At 38.8% G+C, this 23,205-nt stretch overlaps 1 protein-coding gene across 1 annotated transcript in view; it reads right to left on the bottom strand.

Annotated features, from left to right (window-relative positions):
- The window catches only part of LOC124874194 (low-density lipoprotein receptor-like), a 33,673-nt gene that overhangs the window by 6,937 nt on the left and 3,531 nt on the right, over nucleotides 1-23,205 (bottom strand). Inside the window, exons 3-11 of the mRNA XM_047375453.1 lie at nucleotides 20,212-20,589; nucleotides 14,038-14,166; nucleotides 13,690-13,815; nucleotides 8,978-9,149; nucleotides 6,094-6,309; nucleotides 4,139-4,257; nucleotides 3,528-3,667; nucleotides 573-714; nucleotides 248-442 (exon numbers count right to left, since the gene is read on the bottom strand). Coding sequence (XP_047231409.1) covers nucleotides 248-442; nucleotides 573-714; nucleotides 3,528-3,667; nucleotides 4,139-4,257; nucleotides 6,094-6,309; nucleotides 8,978-9,149; nucleotides 13,690-13,815; nucleotides 14,038-14,166; nucleotides 20,212-20,589 — 1,617 coding nt within the window. The remainder of the gene's footprint in view (nucleotides 1-247; nucleotides 443-572; nucleotides 715-3,527; nucleotides 3,668-4,138; nucleotides 4,258-6,093; nucleotides 6,310-8,977; nucleotides 9,150-13,689; nucleotides 13,816-14,037; nucleotides 14,167-20,211; nucleotides 20,590-23,205) is intronic.

The following is a 23,205-nucleotide window of genomic DNA, read 5'->3' as shown; positions in this document are numbered from 1 at the left end:
ACATTATTCCCCCCACGTAGTTCAACTTTGTATTTGTTCATGAAGTTTTGTCCTTGACTCTTCATTCATGTTCATTCTCTGGTGCACAAATAATAACTTGGAAATTTGTACAGATATCAGTATTTGCCCGACTCGGTCTGTTTGATTACTTTAACAACTTGAGCCTTACAGTGAAATGTTTGTTAACTGTCCGTCCTCAGAAAGAAGACATGATTAAATATTTGGAGAAGTGAAGATGTGTTCTTACTGATAAGACACAGGATTCCAGCGAATGTTGAATCAGATAAAGTTGATGGAGGAACAGAGCGAGAGATAGAAGGAATTTGAGGTTTGTTGGGTGTTGTTTGCTGAGAGTCGCAGTTGAATTGCGACCTCTCAGACATCAGATCGACAACGCACTCGTGCTGGCACACCGTCTCTGGACGTCCACATGCAGAAGCTCCTAAGGAGTTGCAAACTTCAGAGTCAGCTGAGAGTAAATGTTTTGAGATTTCATTTTAGCAAAAATAGTCAACAAGAAGCGGTAGTTTATCAGACACAGAAGTAATTTTGAAGACTTTAACTGGTCCTACCTTTCGGTTGAAGCACTGAATGAACAATGACCATGTCACCTGATAAGGTGATGTTTGACATTAGCACCTGGAGGTTTCTGCCATTGTGTTTGTTTGCACGACAGATAGAGTGCGTAGCTTCATCGCCCCAATATAAGAATCCCTGATAAAGAACAAGCAGAGACGGACGTCAACTTTCATTGGCAAGTGAAATGGAATGTAGGAGATTCAATTAGTTTTGCCAGCCATACACAGGTGGATGTCAATAAATTAATATATCACCGACTTACACAAAAAGTGAGGTATTTCAAGCACTTTTGTGTAAACATTGATGATTATGACTTCTAACTAATAAAAAGAAACAGAATTAGAAAATGTGAATATTAAATAAGAAGCATAAAAACCCCACATCTTCAAAGTAGAAGTGTTACAGTAAGGCTTTCATAACCCAGGAGAAGACTGCTGACTTGGCAGCTGTCCAGCAAACAATCATTAGTCCCCTCCACATTGAGGAGCCACCTACCAGGAAGTTTTTAAGAGCATTTTATGCTTCCCTCTGCTGAGAAGCCTTTTTGTGATGCCAATTTTATTTTCCCAACTTGGTACCTGACCACACTAACCAAAAGTATCAATATCTGCTTTATTGACCAGCAAACTTCACTGACCTAAACCCCACAAAGACTTTATGCAGTTTTGCACAGAGTTAGATGAGACACACCAGACCCAACAATGCAGACGAGTTGAAGGTCGATATTAAACCAACAAGGGCTCTCTTAATACCACAGGAGAGCCACAGGCTGACCTCCTCCATGCCTCGCTGCATAGATTGCAGTGAGTAATTCAAGGAGCTCCGATTAAGGGCTAATACTTTACCGTACATGGACAAAGTTTTCAGTACGCTCAAACCTCTGCAAATAATAGTATATCCTTAACACAAACATAAATAGATCATTGTAATATATCACCCTGTGTGTAAGGACTGTGTGTTTGAACTGAACACCTAAAATAAACTAAAACTTTTTGACGATGTTGGACCTGTTGTGATACACCTGTATATTGACCAATCATCAGTCAGTATGAAATTATGGCAGTATGATAAACTTGAGCACAAACATCACAGGTTTTCAATAGTGCACTGTAAAACAACACCGTCGTGTTTATTTATAGTCGTTATGGAGAAAGAGAGTGAACTCAACCTAGTGCTTATAATCATGCTATCTTTAAAATCAAAGTGGTCAGAAAAAACAATACAGAGTCAGCAGGTTAACCCAAAATATCTTAAATGACGGTACTGATTTATGTATTATTTTATTATTTATTCCTCCTTTCTTTATGGCACCATGTAAGAGCAGTTCCCTTAATTTCACTGTATTATGTGCAACAACAATAAAGGTTTTTATTAATAGATTCATATATTTTTTTATTAAGATGTGATTATTAGACTGGATACCTACTTAATTTAAAGGGGACCTATTATGCAAAATTAACTTTTTGATCATTTTTATACTTTCATTTGAGTCTCTAATGCTTTTACAAACAGTCCAAACGCAAAACAAAAATATTCAGCTGTTTTTTGGCTATAAATGAATGTTTTATTTCTTCTAGAAAATGTGCGGTTTCAAATGCAGTGTAATTGTTACGTCTCAATTACACTGGCACCTAGCAATGTTAACTGAGTCTCGTCCCTGACTAGCAACTGAAGCAGAGCCCCACCCACTTGATTTTCAGTAGAGGATCAAATCCCGGCTGGTTTTACCTTACACACGCTTTACAACGGCTACCCTCGAAGGCAGATATTCTGTCTCCCCCTGTCAGATAACAGAGATTCGTGGCTACATCTTATTTTTGAGGGCAATGTTCCAGTCACATTGCCGAAGACGGTACTAGTTTGCACGAATCATTTCACCACGGACTGCTTTGAGAACCCACATCAGTACACGTCAGGATTTGCAGAAAGACTTGGACTGAAGAAAAATTCAGTCCCTACTGTTCGTGGCAAATCTGCAGATGACAAAAATAGTAAGTTAGTTTTCACATATGAAGTGCTGGTTGGGGGTGTGGCCAGATACAGCTAATATGCATAAAAGCGACAAAGTCCAAGAAAGAGGGAACTGAGGAGGTGAAATCTCATTATCAGAGAATGATTTTGTGCAAAAAAATGTAATTAACATGTTTTGTATAGCCCATAGACTTTCCCAAATGTTTAAAAGGAACTAAAATAGGTCACCTTTAACAAAAAATTCAAGTAGAAGTCGTTATTCCTGAAACTGAGTTGCTGATGTTAGCTGTTTATGAACCTGGGTATCTGCTTTAGTTGCGAGGCCGAAGTAGCCCATTTATTTTGTCGAATGGACCACCAGCCTGACCCCAGATCTTCTAAGGCGCCGTTAGGGGCACGTGTACCGGAAAACTGGTTTGTGATGGAAAAAAGAAAATGTATTTTCTAGCATTGGATTTTTACTGGCTGACAATCAAATATGATAGTGATTATCATGTGGCACTTTTTAGAAGTTTTTTTTTTTTTTTCCCCCCACAGTATAAGAATGTAATTAATACTCTGTATCAGTGGTCCAGCTGCACCCACATCTAACTCAGCCCCATTCTGTGCCCTTTACCAAGGCATTAATGTGGTTATTAAACCAATATATATATGCAAAGCATTGTGGTTTGTTAAAAACGTTCATTTCAAACCATTGTGTAACCTTTCAAAGAGGGCAACCAGCGATGGGGAACTACTATGATATGTTCCCTTCTTCAGTCAATTTGTACAACTGATTGACACCTTGCTATAGCAAGTGGGCAGGGGGAATTTGCTTTTACACTCTGTATGACTGAAGAAATTTCAAGACTCTAGCATTTCATTAAATGAATTAAAACCATAGAAAAAAGGTATGACCGTATTTTGTTATGGTTTAATACTGCAACTTTAAAACTGTGCTGGGCCTTGTGAAAGAAGCCCAACTTTGACTTTCATACCTCAAACACAGCGAGTCCAAACATCCGGTCCAGGTAGCCATTAGACTCTACCACAATTTTACGGTGCTGGCCTTCCACATTTATTCTAGAAATGCTCCTCATTCCCTGATCAAACCAGTACAGCAGCCGTCGAGGCAAATCTAGGAAAACAGATCCACATTTATTCACAACCATTAGCAGTGGCACTGGGTGACACTTAATCAGATGTGTTGATTTGAACTGAGGACACCAGAGCACTAGAGGTGTGTAAACCACAAAATGTACCTCCTGATTTAGTTCAGCTAGTTTTTTTTTCTGAATGAAATATGGTTGCATCCCAAAATATGTAATCCAGAAAAATACAAATACAAATATATAAAGAACACAAAAAAAACAACTTTAGAGGGTTAAACAGCATCTATAAAGAACAAATGGCTTTCACAAGGATCTAAACTACTGAGCATCAACTGAAAATGTTCAAATTCAAGTCAGACCTGTTTCTGTTTGAAAAGAGGAACAGAGGTTTCCTGTATTTCAAACTTGTCGTAAATAATGTGCAAAACAAAAGGTTTACAGAAGCCTGTTGGGGTTTCTATACATAACTATTATTTATGCAACATTTCTAAACATACCAAGAGAGAGGGCAACAGGCTGGCGTATTAAGGCGGTGACCAAAGCCATCCTGTCATGTCCGTCCTGGTTGGCCCTCTCAATCTTTGGGGTGTTGCCACACTGGGCCCAAAATAGAAAGCTGAGAAAGTAAAAAGAATCAAAGAGTTTGGTTTTTTTTTTTTTTAATCCTATTTCCTTATCTATTCAATACAGTATATCTATTGGAAACAAAGAAACACATGTATTTAAAGTTCAGCCCCACCTTTTCAATGACTTACCCAGAAAATGTTCCCGCTTATACAGTCCCTTGAAAAAACATCCATATTCATAGAACATTTTCATATTTCGTCAAGTTGCAGCTACAAACTTCTACATGTGTTATTGGGATTTGATGTGGTAGACTTACACAAAGTAGTGCATTATGGTAGAAGGAAAAACATTACATGGTTTTATTATTTCTTTCTTTAAAAATAAAAATCTGAAAGGTTAAATAAAATCCAAGGTGCGAACAACGGCTTCCAGAAACTGCCTAATTCGCAAATAAAGTCCACCTGTGTGTAATTTAATCTGGATATAAATACAGTTGATCTGTTAAAGGTTTTAGTGGCACAATAAAGACCATGCAACACAGCAGGGATAACGTTGTGGAGTCAGGGCAGGGAAGTTGGTCAGAGCTGATGAGAAGATAGAGCAAATTTATGCGTGTGTGACTCGTTTATTTAGTTTGTTATGTTGCACGCTTTATTTGCTTAAACACACCGAAGCACATTGGTCTAAGTACTTCAAGTGTAGCTGGAGTTTTCACTTCACCGGATTTTTGTCCCTTTTCATGCATTTTGGAAGAAGGTGAAGTTGTTCCAGAAACCTTTGGATCAAGATGGATGGAACTGAATTTATTTTTATTTACTTACTTTTGGTTGGAGATGAAGTGACGAAAATGAAAAACATCCAACAATAGTGAACAAATGGCATGCTTCTTAGATTTACTTTTTAGATTTGGCATGCTTTTTAGATTTTTATTTGTGAAATATTTCAAAAGCCCATGTTTTTTCCTACCCCCCTACACAGTTAGGGGCTTCTTTGTTTGTGGTCTATAATATTAGATCACAATAAAATACATTCAAGTTTGTGGTCATAAGGTGACAAAATGTGGAACAGTTCAGTGGGGAGTGAATACTTTATATAATAGATATTTAAGGTAGTGATCCAGTTTTACTTAGTAATATTTTACCCTTTTCTAGTCAGGGTTACGGAAAAATGTATTAATGATCAATTGTTTTCATAACAAAGCAAAACAGCTGATCGCTCCAACTAAAGAACATGGAAGCCTTGAAAAGCAATCACTGTTGCTATCAGAACTAGGCCTTTAGGCCCTTTCATAACAGAGGTGATCTCTGTTCCTGTTACCCCAATTCCAAATAAGGTGTGCTTCAAGGCTCTGTTTTAGGACCAGCTCATTTTATAATTGTATAATATAATTTTATAATACACTGTCAGAATGTTAGTGAAGCATCTTTATGCTGATTTAGTTATGGAAACTTGTTTCATTTAACATGATAAAAAAAACCTTCTCGCTACCTCTTTTTGCTGCCTCATTTGCTATAGGCGTTGAACGCTGTTTATTAAGAAGCACTACATTTATAACAGCATATGAGTACATAGTGTCATGCTTAGTGGGCTGTTTTATAAGTTAAATGACCATTCATGCCCATCAGAGTTTAGCTTATGTATCATTTAAATGACAAATTACAAGTCACTATAGTTACATTCGTAAATTAGTATCACATAAAAAGCAGCTAAAACATTCACTCCTAGGCCTGCTTTACGTGTTGCATTACCTTTTTCCATACAGAGCTTAATATATATTTCCTTACAATGCCACTTTGACATCTAACAAGCAACAACAGGATCTGCACAATATTATTTTAATCACATGAAACATTTGTTTCAAAAGGTAAATTCGTAGTCCTCCTACCCTTGGAGAGGATCCACAGCCACAGCTGAGGGTCTGTCGAGCCCGGTGATAAGCTGACGTTGCAATGAACCATCCAGCAGGGCAGCATTAATCGAACCTGACTCTACACTGGTCCAGTAGAGAAGTTGGTGGATCCAGTCCACAGCAAGCCCAGAAACCAGACCTTGGACTTTCAACACCAACACAGCTTCCTTTGGGTTTTCAGCTGCTGAAGTCCTGAAAGATATTAAAATGTGAAAATATACAGTTCTGATCAGACATTTGTGAACACTCATTTTATCTCACAATCTTGCTGTTTAAGGTGACATTTAGGAGTTTTCTTTTTTACAAAGCATTTATTCATTTCACTGTAATTGAAAGAGATTTAATTCCTGCTTAAGAAAATATGATTACTTGAGGTTTCTCTCTCTCATTTCTGTTGTCGTCTTGTGCATCAGGCTGTAAGCTAACATATTATGTCAGCTTAGCTTTCTCTCTATAGCAGCATACAGTTACAGGTCTAATTTTAACTTTGGTAATTAATTCTAATTTTAAAAGGAGTAATTAACCCTAAATTCTAAAGAGAAAATCTCTCAAGTAAAGCTTTAAATATCAGATTTCAAGCCTGAAAGAATTAAGGAAGGACACTTACTGCCCTTATTCAGGTTTATTAAAAAAATGACATTGTCAGGAAACAGGAAGTGTTGTGGGATGCAAAGGATTTCATAAATTTTCTTTAACATGCTTTGTTTATATATATAAAAAAAACATTAAAATTACAATGCTAGCAAGGAGTCGTTTAGCTGTACTTATGGCAGTTATACAAAGGATACACTAAACATGATGATTTAGATTAGATGTTAAGGTTGCACCTTCTCAGAAAGAATATAAAGAATACAAAGCCATAGCAACCAAAAAGTAACAAATGTGGAAGAACTGGAAAGCGTTTTACTTTAGGTCACCTACTTGTTTGACAAAATGGAAAAAAAAAAAAAAACAAACTATGTAACTGTAGCCAGAAGCTCTTTAGAAATACTGATTGACACAGGAGACAAAGGGAACTTTATGTGGCAGTTATCAGTCATGACAATGTGCATGTTAACATCTTTCACACGCCAACCCAACCACCAAGTTGGTGTTTGTCTGCATGCATTAAATAAAGCTTGCACGGCATGCTTGCTCTGCACAGCCACATGCGTGGGTGGCATTTACCGACGCATTGATCGTGGACATTATGAGTGAAGGACTGGTGGGGTGGTTTGCTCATACCGTTCGATCAGCAAAACAAAGGTGCATTTTCCCACTGTACATACTGAGAAATAGTTCCATCAAGAAACATGAGAACTTGTAGCTAATACTAAAATGTAAAAACCTGAATATTAGCTTCCATCAGATTGAAATCATCTGTCCTTCTCCAACATAATTCTTTTCAAAACATTAGCAAATTAATAGAGAAAAAGTTCTATATTGTTTTACACTGATTTTAGAAAGTGAAACTCATATTATATTGATTCATTACACAGAATGAAATCTTTCAAGCCTTTATTTCTTGTAATTTTAATGCCCTTTGGCTTACAGATAATGAAAACCCAAATTTTAATGTTTCAGGAAATTTAAGTATTACATAACATCAATAAAAAACAATACTTTAAACAGAAATGTCTGGTGTCTGAAAAATATGTTCATTGCTATGCTCTCAATAGTTGTTGAAGTCTCCTTTTGCATAAATTGCTGCATTAATACAGGGTGGCACGGAGTCTATCAGCCCTTAGTTCTGCTGAGGTGTAATGGAAGCCCAGGTTGCAATGATAAAGACCTTCAGGTCATCTTGTTGGGTCTGGTGTCTCTCATCTCCTCTTGGTCAGCCCAGCTCATTGGACAGTCATTACAGTAACAGCATTGTCATTAAACCAGCTTTTGGTACAGTTGGCAGAAGACACAGTAGACCAACACCAGCAGATGATATGGCTCCCCAAATTGAGCAACTGTCCAGTTCTTATTCTTCTTAAGAGGCTTCTGATGTTGTCTCTGGTTCAGGAGTGGCTTGACACAAGGAACTTGCCATATGTAACTCATGTGCAGGAGTCATCTGCGTGTAGTGGCTCTTGATCTACTGACTCCAACTTGGATTTTGCCTGACAATCCTCTCAAGGCTGCTGTTTTCCCCGTTTCTGTTGTACCTTTTCCTGCTACACTTTTTCCTTTCACTCAACATTCTATGAATATACCAGGATACAGCACTCTGAACAACCAGCTTCTTTAGCTATGACTTTTTGTTGCTTACCATCCTTGTCAGTGACTCTCTACTGGACATCTGTCCAGTCAGCAGACTTCCCTATGATTGTGCAGCCGACTGACCCAGACTGAGAGACCATTTAGGGGCTCAGGAAACCTTTGCAGGTGTGTCAAACTATCTGATTATGGTGCGACAACATTAATTCTCAATAGTTAACCTTTTCACAATATTAAAATTTTATGAGGCAGTAAATTTTGGGGTTTTATCTGTGAGCCATAATCATTAAAATGGCAAGCAATAAAGGCTTGAAATATTTCACTCTGTGTAATATGTTTATATCATATAGGAGTTTTACTTTCTCAAATGAATGACCAAAGACTGAACTTTCTCAAGATATTTTAATTTTTTTCAGCTGTGCCTGTAAATTGCATCATAATTAAAAAATACATTTTCATCTTTTTTAATTTGTTTAGTGGTGTGTGTAGTGTCTTTAATTTCATTGTGATTGTGTTGTTGCAACTTCTCTTCAGAGATACAACATAAAAGAAACCTCTTCAGGAAGCTCAACACTATTAAGCTCAAGTTTACTGTTAATCCTCAAATCGAAACCAGAAAACATTTAAGAGGACACTGGAGGCACCAAGCAAAGCTCCAGCTGGACTCTGTTACCTGTATATTGAGCCTCGTCCCTGTTGGGCCCAGTATACTGTGCGGTTAGAAGCCAGGACTGCTACAGGACCCGGTCCTGGTAAATGTGGGACCAGTACCTTATATTTCGTGTTAATAAGGTTTTTGACATGGATTCCTTTTGAAGAGCTGAAAACCAACTGAGCCTCATTTCCTGGAAACAAATAAAAGGAAAGAAAAATGTGTTTTCTTAATTCCAAAAACTGCACAAAACTACAGTCATTTTAAGTGATCAGATTAGATCTGCTCTTTAGTCAGCAGTTAAAAATCACACCTTGGAGAGCTGTTGCACCAAGTGGACTGACATGAACCATGGCACCAACACGAGAGACGTCCATTGAAACAAAGGAGAGGATTATCAAACTTTGACTCCCACTATCATGACATTCAGAAACTGGTCACAGGTTTACTGATGTTAGACAATAACACATAATGTTGCCTATATCTTTTGCTCTCAACTGAATTGAAACAATTATTTTTTTAATAACTGACATCTGGTGATGAAAAGAGAGGGGGTGAAGTTCTGCAACACTGAGACCACAAACCCATTTCTTTCAGTAAGTGTTGTAATCCAAGTTGTCGGGCTCTGGAAATGCTTCATGATTTAACAAGTAGGGATCCTTGCAACCTTGTATCAACGGGGGTGGTGTGTTATTAAATTTGTGGTTTCCATCAGCTGTAAGTCGCAATCATCAAATTTGACAAAAAGAATGCTTAAAATATATCACTCTGGAGGTTAGTCAGTCATTTTCTACCATTTCTGCCATAGTGGGTCATGGGAGCTGGTTCCCATCTCCAGCAGTCTATGGGCGAGAGGTGGGGTACACCCTGGACAGGTGGCCAGTCCATCGCAGGATCACTTCTTTAGCCACCTACCATGGGGCTGAAACACCATGGCGCTGGGTGTTTCAACAAGTTAAATATTGCAAACAGACATTGAAACTGATTTTGAAATGGATAAAGCAGGCTAACATTAAGTTCTGGAAAGGTTTTTTAGAGCCTCGATCTCAACCCTATTAAGAATGTATGGAGAATGCTTTAAAGCTGGATCCAAACCATGAAACAAACCCATTTAAATTAACCCCAGCAATTATGTCCAGTATCCAGACAGAATTATATTAGAAGCCTGTTGATGGCTATAAAGAATATGTGGTTTCTTTGCAGCTTGCAACAAAACATTATCACTTTTAAGGAATATTTTGAGCTTCTATTGATTGGAGAAAATTCACAATGGATTCAAACTTGTGCACATAATTTTTGCTGTAAAAGTTGCTAGTTACCTAATTTTTGTACTTTAACTTCTAAAGAATGGTTTAAAAAATCTTTTAAAAGTCCAAAGGTGTTTGCAAACGCCTGACCAGAAATGTATATCCTCAGGATAACAAGTATTATCTATTGTTTGCTCTCAGCTCAATTGAAACATTTGTTTTTTAACAACTGATATCTGGTCACCGAAAAGAGAGTGGGAAAAGTTCTTCAGCACTGAGGCCACTAATCCATTTCTTTCAGTAAGTGATGTAATCCAAGTTGCTATGCTGTGGAAATGTTACATGATTTACAGTCTTGGGTTGTTTGTGTTACATATTTTAATTTCATTCTCTTATTTTGTTTGTGTTATGGGGACAAATGTGGTGTAAAGATATTCAGTGATGAACGAGGGCTACAACCAGAGCTAGCCATGTGCTCATTGCAGGAACTCCCCCCATAAAACCAGTTCTCCCAGTCTCACACCCTAACCTCCCACACAATAGCAGAGACCCCAGATTTCATGTCATCAAGGATCCATGTTTTTCCTGCGGTAACTTAAGTCTGTCAATTCATTGTGGAGGATTAAAGAGGAGTAAATGTGTTTCCCTCCAAAAAAAAAAAAAAAAACATGCAGAAAATAAAAATGATGGGAGTTAAAGCAATTTGAGACACAAGTTAAATCAAAAACACATGAGAATATATTTTGGGGAAACAAGTTTCCTTTCAAACAGAACAGCTGTGACTCAGCTAATAAACAGCTGAGAGGAAATCACTGTGCAAGTTGATCAGGAAGGCCCATTTGGTCCAAATGGTGAGAGACAGGAGAATTTAAGCTAAATAAACAACAGTCCTACACATTGTTTCCCACCCCATGCTTGACGACATAATGGCACTAGAAAGCTCCTTTAGTGACAAAGCGTTGCACCCTCAAAGCACAGACGAGTGAGGTTGTTATGTCCTTTTTCCACTGGCTCGATTTGGCCCAACTTGGCTCGCTTCGCAAGCATGTCCATTACTGTTATTTCAGCACTGGTGTCTACTTTTTTGGTACCTCCTTCTTAGCAGGGCTAAGCGAGGCCGAATCGATACTGTACGCGACGTGAACAAACGTCTGTTCACTGATTGGCTGTGGGCGCGGCCAGCCATAAGAGTCGACCAGCGTAAAAAAAAACAACCGGCATTTTTTTAAAATGTGCATTCAAGAAAGTCAGAGAAACATATGATGGAGTCCGTGCAGTTATCCGGAAAAGTCACCCCTTGGAGCAACGACGAGGTGCAACCTTTTCTGGCGATCATAGGAGACTACAATATTCAGCGGCAGCTGAATAAATATATAGGCAACAACTATTAGAAATAAAATGGGACCTAATTCAAATCTTTTCATGTCTCTTAAAAGGGAAAGTGAAATCTTTAATAATAATAAAACGGATGTCAAAATCCTACTCATCAAATCTGATTGTCAATGCAGTCAGCAGATTTAATCCCCAGGAAATAGACATGTCACTTCTTCTTGTAACACGTTCCGGTCTTTTCTACTTTACATTGTCGGTTGGGTGTTTCATTCGCGGTTATGTAGCACGACGCATGATGCTTTAAAGCCGCGTCTCCTAAGCAAAAGCGGGTCCAGGAAATGCAACACACAACGTGCAGAGCCATGCGGAGCTGTTCCGGGCGGGCCAAATCGAGCCAGTGGAAAAGCGGCATTAGACTCCACAACCAGAACTGCTCCTGACAAACCAAATAAGAAAAAACTTTAACATCTGAGCAGATTGCACTTGATTTGGGTTAAATATTTACGCAATCATGTTTACTGTATTATTTTAATGCATTATTACAACTATTTTAGAGCAAATTCTATCAGTGAGTAAGAAAAACACATCATGTCCACTGTTAAGTACAGTGGGTATGGATCTGTGGTGCTGTGGGCCCATTTCTCTCCCAAAGGCCCTGGGAGCATTGTTAGAATGCATCAAATAATGAACTATTTGAACCAGAAGTTTGGTGACCTTTGCCAGGATGAAAATGTCATCATCACTGGGTCTTCAAGCAGGATTATGATCCTAAACATGAGGCCGGAAAAAAAAAACGAGTTTCCGTTCTCCTGACAGACTCCTGCAGGTTTCTTCCAACGTTGCACTGGCATTGCTGGATTCTCAGCGTCTGGGAGACAAACTAAGATTTCAGCCTCAACTGCCAGAAAAACGTTTTTGGGATGCCAAGAAAAAACAACAAAGAACTTCAGCTGACATAAAGCACTCTCTGGAAAAAACCCAAAACTGTGCAACTATTTCGAGATGAACAATAAGAAGACGTGAACAAAAACTGGGCTGCATGCTCCAGTCACCAGAAACGGACCACCAGAACACACCAACAAACCTTTGGAACAAAGTTATTTAGAGTGATGAGACCAAAATAGAAACTAATTACCACAACCATAGACGCTACATTTGGACAGGAATCAACAAGGCCTATGAAGAACGGTACATCATTCCTACTTTGCCAAGAGCTTAGTGTTGCCTCGGGTTTCATCTTTAAAACATGAACAGCGGTCTCCCTAGCGAGTTTTACAGCATTTCTGACCAAATAAACGAAACTTACACGCCTTTGTTAGCGACACGTTTGTACTTAAACAAGACGCTGAATAGAGGGTGGGGCCAGTTACTCAAGTGTCCTAATTGCCCCACTGGTGACCTAATGACCCCATTAGTGTGATTGTTCTGACAGTGAGTGAGGGTTCTGGAGCAGCCATCACACTGTCCTGACCTCAGTAATATTGAACCAATTTAAGAAGATCTTATACATGCAGTTCATGAAAGACACCTACAGAACTTACAGGAACTAGTCACTTTCTGTGGAAACTTTACCACCTGAGATTTATATGTTTCATTTACAACTAGTTCTTGATGTCATGATTTAAAACTGGCTAACACAACTGAAAGTAGTTTTATTGAACCACTAACCATATTTCCAGAAAAATGGCCATAAAAATGTTAGAAATTGTGTCAGACTATGAGAACATACGAGCACAATTGTATTTACTTCACTGTCTGCTCACTACTTAATTGTACAAGTTGTGTTAAGTGTACAGTCAAAAAAAACTTTTCCTGCATTTGGCAACATTTGTAAAGGTCATAGAAGAAGAATAAGTTATGACCTATTGGCAAAAGTGGGTTCACAAGGTATTACAACCAGGGGTGGCAATGTATTTGACACCTTTGATTTTGCTAAAAACAATTATTACTTTACATTGGAACCCCCCCCCCCCAATTTATTACAAGTACTTAAAAGGTTTGATTGTGTAAATGCAATAAGATATTTGTTTATTTTAAGGTTTATTATACACCTTTAACTGGGGTGCCATTAAGTGTTCTGGGAGCTGTATACATAATTCACAGATGCAAACTAATGCTGTCAGTGACTATTAATTGAAATGACTGTGGGCTCACCCTTGGCCTTGCACTCTCTGGTCAGTGGGTCCATGTGGTAGCCCTCTTGACATTCACAGGTGAGGCTGCCATTTCTGTGAATGCACAGCTGATCACATAGGTCGCTCTCCAAGCACACATCGACTTCTAGGATATCAAGCAAACACATTTTGCCTATCAGGAATGACCAAGTAAACACAAGGAGAGCCAGCGTACAGTATTCGGTCATTTTCTTACAAAGCTGCATGGGTAAACATTGTGATATAAACACATATGCAAACATTAATGAATAGATGTAGAACCTGCACTGGTCATAAGCTGTCAGTTATTGTATTGTTCAAAGTGTAAGAAAGTGAAGTCATCGCTCACCTTCACATCGGCTGTCTTCGACCAACTTCATATCGTCAGGGCAACGGCAAAGGAAACCAATAGGCTTGTCCAAACAGTAGTGGGAACAGCCACCATTATTGTCCTGGCACTCGTCCTGATCGCTGATATCTGCAAGACCAATCATTATAGAACCTGATTACTGATCTACACCACTCTCTCAATGATGCTTGTACGTTCCTTCTTTTTTCTTAACATGTCCTGACGTGGACTTGCAGGAACACCATATAGAGCAGATGATTGCCTACATGTGCCAAGGCAGATTTACTCTACAAAAAAAAAAAAAGGATATCTCAAGACAGTTTTCTAATTGACTGATAATTGACTTAACTTGATTAATTTCAGATTCAATCCAGCATCAAAGTAGGCAGGCCACATTGATTTTCCCCAGTGGTAAAATTTACAGGAAGCTTCTAAACTCTGTCCTTTATGAATACGAATCTGACAGGACTGGGCTGGGAATGATGGTTAATTATAATCAGACGGAACGAAGCGATTGTAAACGTATTTACTCTATAACATGGGCGTAAGACAGGGCAGTCAGGAGCACTGTACTGCTTTTTCCTGGTGCTGCAGATCCTTTTCTACTTCATGGTTGTCCAAAGGATAACAGTAATAACAGCTCAGATTGCTTTACACCTGCAGATATGGTCGCAGCATGTTACTCAGCCCAACATGGATTTGTGGTGGATCTCTGACCCTAAACCAGATTCGTTGTTTATATATGTTCACACTATTCTTTAATGTTCCAAAAAGACCTTGTAAGCACAACACATACTTTCAAACAAGCAAATAATGGAAGAAAAAAAAAAGTGACTACCTAATAAAAGTGTTTTAGGAATTCCTGGCTCATTCTTAAAGCTAAAGCACTTTAATTTATTAAAATATCTTGCCGTGGTTTTTTGTTGTTACAAATGTCAGCAACTTTAAAATTAAATTTGTGTGAATCCAAGACAATCACAGTTTAAATATTTATGAAAATAACCCAAGTTTAAACAACCATTAGGCTTTACATAACAACCAATAATTTGTCATTGGCTGTAACTTTGCACAGTTATTAATATGTCGTACATTAGATTTGGTTATATGCCTTTTGTTGAGCAAGTTGTGTAACTACTACAGAAACATTTGCTGACATTGTTTGAGAGAGTATCAGAGGAGTTAAATGTGTTAACCATAAATGTAAGCCCATGCCTATAGACATATACATGATTTAAACTACCTGTGTTGTTATGCTGCTATAGGCTTAGGCTGCTGGAGGACATAACGACCACTTTCACCCTCTTCGCTACATTCTCACACTACTCTCCAATTTTGCATTATTTGCTGTTATTTCAGCTTTTAACATTTTGTTCTCTCTTTTCTCTTCCTAGAAGTTACACCTGGCCTGGCTCTGTCTCTACCTGTGACACCTTTCTGGAGAGGGGAATCGTCCGAGCTTCTGCTGTCAACAACTTAATGCTCACCCTCTACTGATGATCCACATAGCCCTGTCTTTTAGTGTTTAACCCTTTCTCTCTCCTAGACATGGAAATTGACTGAGCTTTTACTGTGACTAACTCTATGTGTTCTCTTTCAGACTCTAACCTTGAAAACTGGCTCAGAGTTTATCTGTTCTTTCTTTCTAGGTGAAACGACTAAAGGAGCTACATCCATTAACATTTACTTTTCCTTCCTATAGAAAGTACTTCTGGATCAGTGCTTCTTTGTTCTCTTTGTGTCTCTGCTCTGTTCTCTCAAACCCCCAGTCGGTCGTGGCAGATGGCCGCTCACAATGAGCCTTGTTCTGCTGGAGGATTCTTCCTGTTAAAAGGGAGTTTTTCCTCTCCGCTGTCGATACATGCATGCTCAGTATGAGGGATTGCTGCAAAGTCAACGCCAGTGACTGTCCACTGTCAATAAATAACTGAATCTGACTGCACTGTTCAATGGTTAGGATTAATTGGAATGTATGTACCTGACTGTTGTGAAGTGCCTTGAGACAACATGTGTTGTGAATTGGCGCTATATAAATAAAACTGAATTGAAATTACCTTTTACTTATATTGTCTTTTTTATCTTTACATGGACATATAAGTAACAGTTCAGTAAAACTACCGGTGCCCCTGTAAACCAGACCTTTGTTAAGAGGCTGCAGCAGGTAGAGCAGACAACAGAGATCAGTTTCTGAGAATTCACACTTATTGAGACAACCGAGGTTCATTTCTGGGAAGCTTTTCCCAAGTTATGGTGACAAATCATTAAAAAAGCGCAAAATTTCTTGTGCCAAAAAAAAAATTGCACGTGCAAACATTGGGCGTGTTGTGGTGGATCTACAAAGATTGAGCACACAATGGATGACAGGTGCAAAAGCTGTTTGGAGCGTTGTCATTATAGAGAGCGTTAGAGAGCAGAGCGCCCGTAAAAGAAAGATGGTGTTCGAAGTTGAAGTTTGTAGTTGCTGGTAATAATAATAATAATAATAAAAAACATTTAAAAACATGAAAATACTAAAAGTTACAGTTAAAGCATGAAATATCAATTAGAAAACGTTGAAAACCTGACAGCCACTGTCAAACCTGCAGCTCTAAACAGCTGTATTTACCTCTGCCAACTCATTCACACAACACCCCCCAACCCTGGGCACGCGCTCAGACAACTCCGTTGGACCAGGAGCGCACAGGACACTTTTTTCATTTATTATTCGTTTTTCCTTCAATGTCCCTTTTTCTTCGTGATGTTTCCTGTTCTCTGGTGGCTGATAATCTTCACTTATGCTTGCTAAATAACTTAGCACAACATTCTTGTGTGCAAGTTCGCAAATTATTTTAATGTAATAAATATACATGAACAAGGAACACAAGGAATTACATTTACATATCTTCCTTCCATAAATTTGCACGTTATGGTCATTAGCATACAGGTCCTTCTCAAAATATTAGCATATTGTGATAAAGTTCATTATTTTCCATAATGTCATGATGAAAATTTAACATTCATATATTTTAGATTCATTGCACACTAACTGAAATATTTCAGGTCTTTTATTGTCTTAATACGGATGATTTTGGCATACAGCTCATGAAAACCCAAAATTCCTATCTCACAAAATTAGCATATCATTAAAAGGGTCTCTAAACGAGCTATGAACCTAATCATCTGAATCAACGAGTTAACTCTAAACACCTGAAAAAGATTCCTGAGGCCTTTAAAACTCCCAGCCTGGTTCATCACTCAAAACCCCAATCATGGGTAAGACTGCCGACCTGACTGCTGTCCAGAAGGCCACTATTGACACCCTCCAGCAAGAGGGGAGGACACAGAAAGAAATTTCTGAACGAATAGGCTGTTCCCAGAGTGCTGTATTAAGGCACCTCAGTGGGAAGTCTGTGGGAAGGAAAAAGTGTGGCAGAAAACGCTGCACAACGAGAAGAGGTGACCGGACCCTGAGGAAGATTGTGGAGAAGGGCCGATTCCAGACCTTGGGGGACCTGAGGAAGCAGTGGACTGAGTCTGGAGTAGAAACATCCAGAGCCACCGTGCACAGGCGTGTGCAGGAAATGGGCTACAGGTGCCGCATTCCCCAGGTCAAGCCACTTTTGAACCAGAAACAGCGGCAGAAGCGCCTGACCTGGGCTACAGAGAAGCAGCACTGGACTGTTGCTCAGTGGTCCAAAGTACTTTTTTCGGATGAAAGCAAATTCTGCATGTCATTCAGAAATCAAGGTGCCAGAGTCTGGAAGAAGACTGGGGAGAAGGAAATGCCAAAATGCCAGAAGTCCAGTGTCAAGTACCCACAGTCAGTGATGGTCAGGGGTGCCGTGTCAGCTGCTGGTGTTGGTCCACTGTGTTTTATCAAGGGCAGGGTCAATGCAGCTAGCTATCAGGAGATTTTGGAGCACTTCATGCTTCCATCTGCTGAAAAGCTTTATGGAGATGAAGATTTCATTTTTCAGCACGACCTGGCACCTGCTCACAGTGCCAAAACCACTGGTAAATGGTTTACTGACCATGGTATCAATGTGCTCAATTGGCCTGCCAACTCTCCTGACCTGAACCCCATAGAGAATCTGTGGGATATTGTGAAGAGAACGTTGAGAGACTCAAGACCCAACACTCTGGATGAGCTAAAGGCCGCTATCGAAGCATCCTGGGCCTCCATAAGACCTCAGCAGTGCCACAGGCTGATTGCCTCCATGCCACGCCGCATTGAAGCAGTCATTTCTGCAAAAGGATTCCCGACCAAGTATTGAGTGCATAACTGTACATGATTATTTGAAGGTTGACGTTTTTTGTATTAAAAACACTTTTCTTTTATTGGTCAGATGAAATATGCTAATTTTGTGAGATAGGAATTTTGGGTTTTCATGAGCTGTATACCAAAATCATCCGTATTAAGACAATAAAAGACCTGAAATATTTCAGTTAGTGTGCAATGAATGTAAAATATATGAATGTTAAATTTTCATCATGACATTATGGAAAATAATGAACTTTATCACAATATGCTAATTTTTTGAGAAGGACCTGTATGTTTTGCATATTCATGAAGGCAAACACACTAAAAAGAATTGCATCCTTTGTTTCACTCATTTTACACAAGCACTTTAATTGGCACCTGGTCTGTAGATCAGCTTTCTGCAAGCAATCCAGTTTGCATGTGTTTTTATACATGCAAACCTTTTGAAGATCAGGCCCTGTATATTTAGTAAGTTGCAACCCGATGCTTTTTGAAGCCATCAACAACAAACATAATTTAGGCGGGATATTTGACTACCCTCATTGTCAGAATTAGTAGGGTTTGTCGAATTGTTTTTCTGGTACAGACCCAGCTTTTAAGAGTCCACACATTTTTATTTGAGTTCTTGTTGGAGCTTTGAGGAAGACATTCGAGCTTACTGTTACTCTGCTTTATCTGTTCCAAAACCAGTTTCAAAGGTTGTTTGGGGTCATTGTCCCAATATTGCAACTGTTTCCAAGTTTCAACTTTTGTGCTACTGATCTGACATAACACAGAAGTATATGGAGGTAATCCATTATTCCATCCACCAGTTAAACAGACCCTAAGCATGATGCTACCACCACCATGCTTGATCAACGGTACATTTGTCTTACATTCGAAGGCCTCTTCTTTATTCCTCCAAAGATTCCTTATTTAATGTAGCTAAATAGCTACATCTTTGTCACATCTGATCATAAAACTTCTCCTTAGAAGGCAAATAGCTTCTTCCTCTGGACAGCTGATTTTGGAGTAGGGCACACCTTCTTGGTCAGGACCCTCTCAGCCGATGTTGATACTAACAAGCTTTTCTATAAAACAATGACAATGGTGTTTCAGCATCTTCCAGTTTATGACAGGCTTGAGCCTATTTCATCTGAGGGTGACAGCATGAGTTGGACTGTTATTTATCACGAGAACCATGCCCTTAATGAGGGGTTCTAAGCTTCTGATCAGAACTGTGTCTGTTCTAGCATGTAAAGAAAATCTTACCATTTCCCAACAACAATAATCATGATTACAACACACAAAAGTACAAAAGTGCAATTACATTACCAGAAGCTCAGTCAATGATTTAATAACTCTTTACAAAATGAATTTAAACATTGAACACTTGAAATGTCTGGTTATTATCACTCAGTTAAAGCTGAGCATCTAGTTTCAAGTCTGTAAAGCACTTTACTGCCCTCTGCTGGTGGTCAGCAAACATTACATCCTTGTTTTCCAAAGCATTTTGGAAACTAGTTTGAGGAGTCTTTCAATCAAACGTCTTGTTCGATGGTTGATGAGCATTTGGAGGATAAAAGTTGTAAGTTTTGTAACTTACTAAAACTTTAAAATTCATCGATCATTTCCAGGCTCTCCCTGTCCTGAAATATTTCACTTGTTGCGAGTGTGCACCAAACTAAGAAGTATACAGGGAATGTGCTCTCTTACTATCATTTGGATTCATCAGAACTGAGACAGACAATACCTTTACCTTTAGGGGTCTGATTTGTCTTAAAGACAGAAAGCTTGTTAAATGTTGAATTAAGTTTTTTCTTTGAATCTGAATTTTCCTCATCAAGAATAACTGATGAAATATTTTGTTCTTGTTTTTCTCAAAGTAAAATAGTTTCTACAAAGCAATTATTTTAGAGACATTTGTTTCGTAAAGGGCATCCAGATGCCTTACTCACCACAGTTTTCCTCATCGCTGCCATCAGGGCAGTCCGGGGAATGGTCACACCTCCACGCATGCCGGATGCACTCCCCATCTCCACATTGAAACTCTGAGGCTGCACAAGCTGAGGAGCTCTGAGGAGAGGCTTGGACTGAACCACACAGGACCCGGGCTTCATCTCGTCCATCTTTGCAGTCGTTCTGCCCGTCGCAGATCTTGTTTGCAAGCAGGCAGGCTTCGGTCGGCCCGCAGGAGAACGTCCCAGCGGTGCAGTTGTGACAGGAAACCTCATCACTCCCGTCGCCACAATCGTCAACGGCATTACATAAGAGATTTGTTGATAAACAGCGCCTGCTGCGGCAGGTGAACTCATCTTTCCCACACCTTCTGTGGCCTGTGAAGGTATAAAGTGGGGTAACAATGACTCTAGAGACATGACTATGAATATAATCTATGGAATTTAACTGTAAGGGTTTTGGTTTTTATTTGAGCCCTTAGAAAGAAAGGAAAACTCTTGACATGCATAGTACTACTGTGCAAAATTCTCAACCACCTCATACATTTTTTGAAGAAGCCAGACATTCTTGTAAAGTGGTCTAGAGCAGCACTTCACTGGGCTTTCAGAAAAGTCTATTCTCTTCTTTGACCTTTTGTTGCTCTTGCACTCGTTTTCTGATTGGTTCTTGTTGCTTATAAACCAAACACGGAAACTGGACAACTGGAAGAAAAAAGGTGGTCAAATCTCATTCTTAACCCTGCGTTTCTGATGGGTACTGGGAGGGCCAAGGGAGATTTTTCAAGTGCAGTCTGGAAGTCTAAGGGGTAGCAGTTGAACCACTGGAAGGGAAACATACGCTGATCATAACGACAGCACCATGCTTGTCAGCTGGTAAATCGGTCTTCATTTAAAAGCATCAACTTGACCATTTCAAACAAACACAGGTTTGTGGCTAAATAGATTTGTCTTTGCCTTGCAGATATAATAGTTCCAAACTTTTCTGTTTGTTTTTCTGTTCTGCAGTTGCATCGGCATCTCTAGGGGCTCTCCGCTGCACATCCGATATCGAGACCTGTTGGCTTTACACAGATCTGTATTGATGTTTAACACCCGAAAGGTGTAAAGAGGTCTCCCTCTTGTATAGCTGTGCTTTGTAGGCCCGAAATTTGAGCTGTACTCAAGATCCCTCTGGAATTAAGTACTGTGGGCTCCAATGACCTCAGCAGGATTAGAAAAAACGATCATCTCAAACCGTATCTGTTTAGTGATCTTTGCTGCACAGAAAGAACAACACATGGCCTGACATCCATCTTGAAAGTTAGATCAGTATTATGTTTAGATTGCAAATATTTAGCATAAAGGTTTTCTGAGAAAGTGTGCAGAAATGTTGTATTTTTAATGAGACATTTATAAGCACACAGCAAAAGAGAGCTCATCATCAGAATCAGATTATTCTACTCAAGCCTTGATGTGAGCCTGCTAGACTTTCTTTCAGTGGAAAACTGTGAGGCCTCTGTTAAAATGTCACCAATGATCTGGAAGAAGGTGGGACTATTGTGAGAATTCATCTTTTATCTGATCAGTACTTGACAGCACTTGTTTGAACTATGCACAGATTAGTCATACCTAATAAGAGTCGAGGCCCGGCATGAATCTCATGACTCAGGGGTGCTACATTTGAATTTTTGCACCAAGTACACTTGTAATAAATCCATATTTTTATACCTGAATTTATTCCTTAAAGACTGAACAATGTCAGTTTGAAAGAGAGTTACCACAAGTCTTTAAAAACATCACTAAAACTAGGTTAAAAAAGGTTTCCTACTCCATGCCATTTAGTTTATGAATTTGGGTATTTAATTACTCTTTTATGTATACATATTTATTATAGAACGTTTTCTTTTAGTTTTGTGTTAAATCATGTGTTCAAATACTTTATATATATTTTACATTTTGTTTTAATGCCACCTGACAACCTGCTAAAAAACTGCAACGAAACCACCACGGATTTGTCTGCATTCTCTTAAAAAGGGGATATGACGCTTCAACAAGTTTACATTCATGTTAATTTATGTTACATGTGCCTATTCGTGTCTAGGGCTTAATGTATTCATGCACTTATCTATTCTTTACCAGATTTTAAAATTATTCAAATGAAACCTTAAGTGCAGCTTCCACAGGATTTAAGAGAGAATGTGGCAGCCAAGAGATGCTAATCAGATGTACTTGATTAATTGATCATCATCATTTAGTTGGCTTGAAGCATACAGCTGTATGTTAACGTAATGCCAAGAAGGAAAGAGATCAGTAATGACCTTAGAGAGACAGTGATTCCCAACAAATCAGGAAAGGAACCAATTTAAAACAATTTAAAGAATTATCCTCAAGTGGGAAAGACACAACTCATGTTTAACTCTGTAATTTAATTTACTCGGGTTTTGCTATGTTGTTTCTAAATTAACTATAACACTTCTGGAACAATATCATTTGTAGAGATTGACCATAATGCATAGAATCATGTTTGTCAAAGAACAAAAACAGCAAATCCACCCAAACGTCTCATACAGACTGTGAAGCATGGAGATGGAGGATGGTGTTTTACAGCCATAGGACCTGGTCACCCCGTAGTCATTGCATTCACTGATCTCCTCTGTCTACAAAGGGATTTTGGGACATACAGGTCCTTCTCAAAATATTAGCATATTGTGATAAAGTTCATTATTTTCCATAATGTCATGATGAAAATTTAACATTCATATATTTTACATTCATTGCACACTAACTGAAATATTTCAGGTCTTTTATTGTCTTAATACGGATGATTTTGGCATACAGCTCATGAAAACCCAAAATTCCTATCTCACAAAATTAGCATATCATTAAAAGGGTCTCTAAACGAGCTATGAACCTAATCATCTGAATCAACGAGTTAACTCTAAACACCTGCAAAAGATTCCTGAGGCCTTTAAAACTCCCAGCCTGGTTCATCACTCAAAACCCCAATCATGGGTA

This window comes from Girardinichthys multiradiatus, chromosome 9 (genome assembly GCF_021462225.1).
Source record: "Girardinichthys multiradiatus isolate DD_20200921_A chromosome 9, DD_fGirMul_XY1, whole genome shotgun sequence".
Taxonomy (NCBI): Eukaryota; Metazoa; Chordata; class Actinopteri; order Cyprinodontiformes; family Goodeidae; genus Girardinichthys; species Girardinichthys multiradiatus.
Note: the sequence above shows the minus strand (reverse complement) of the source record. Positions and strands in the feature narration are given on the sequence as shown.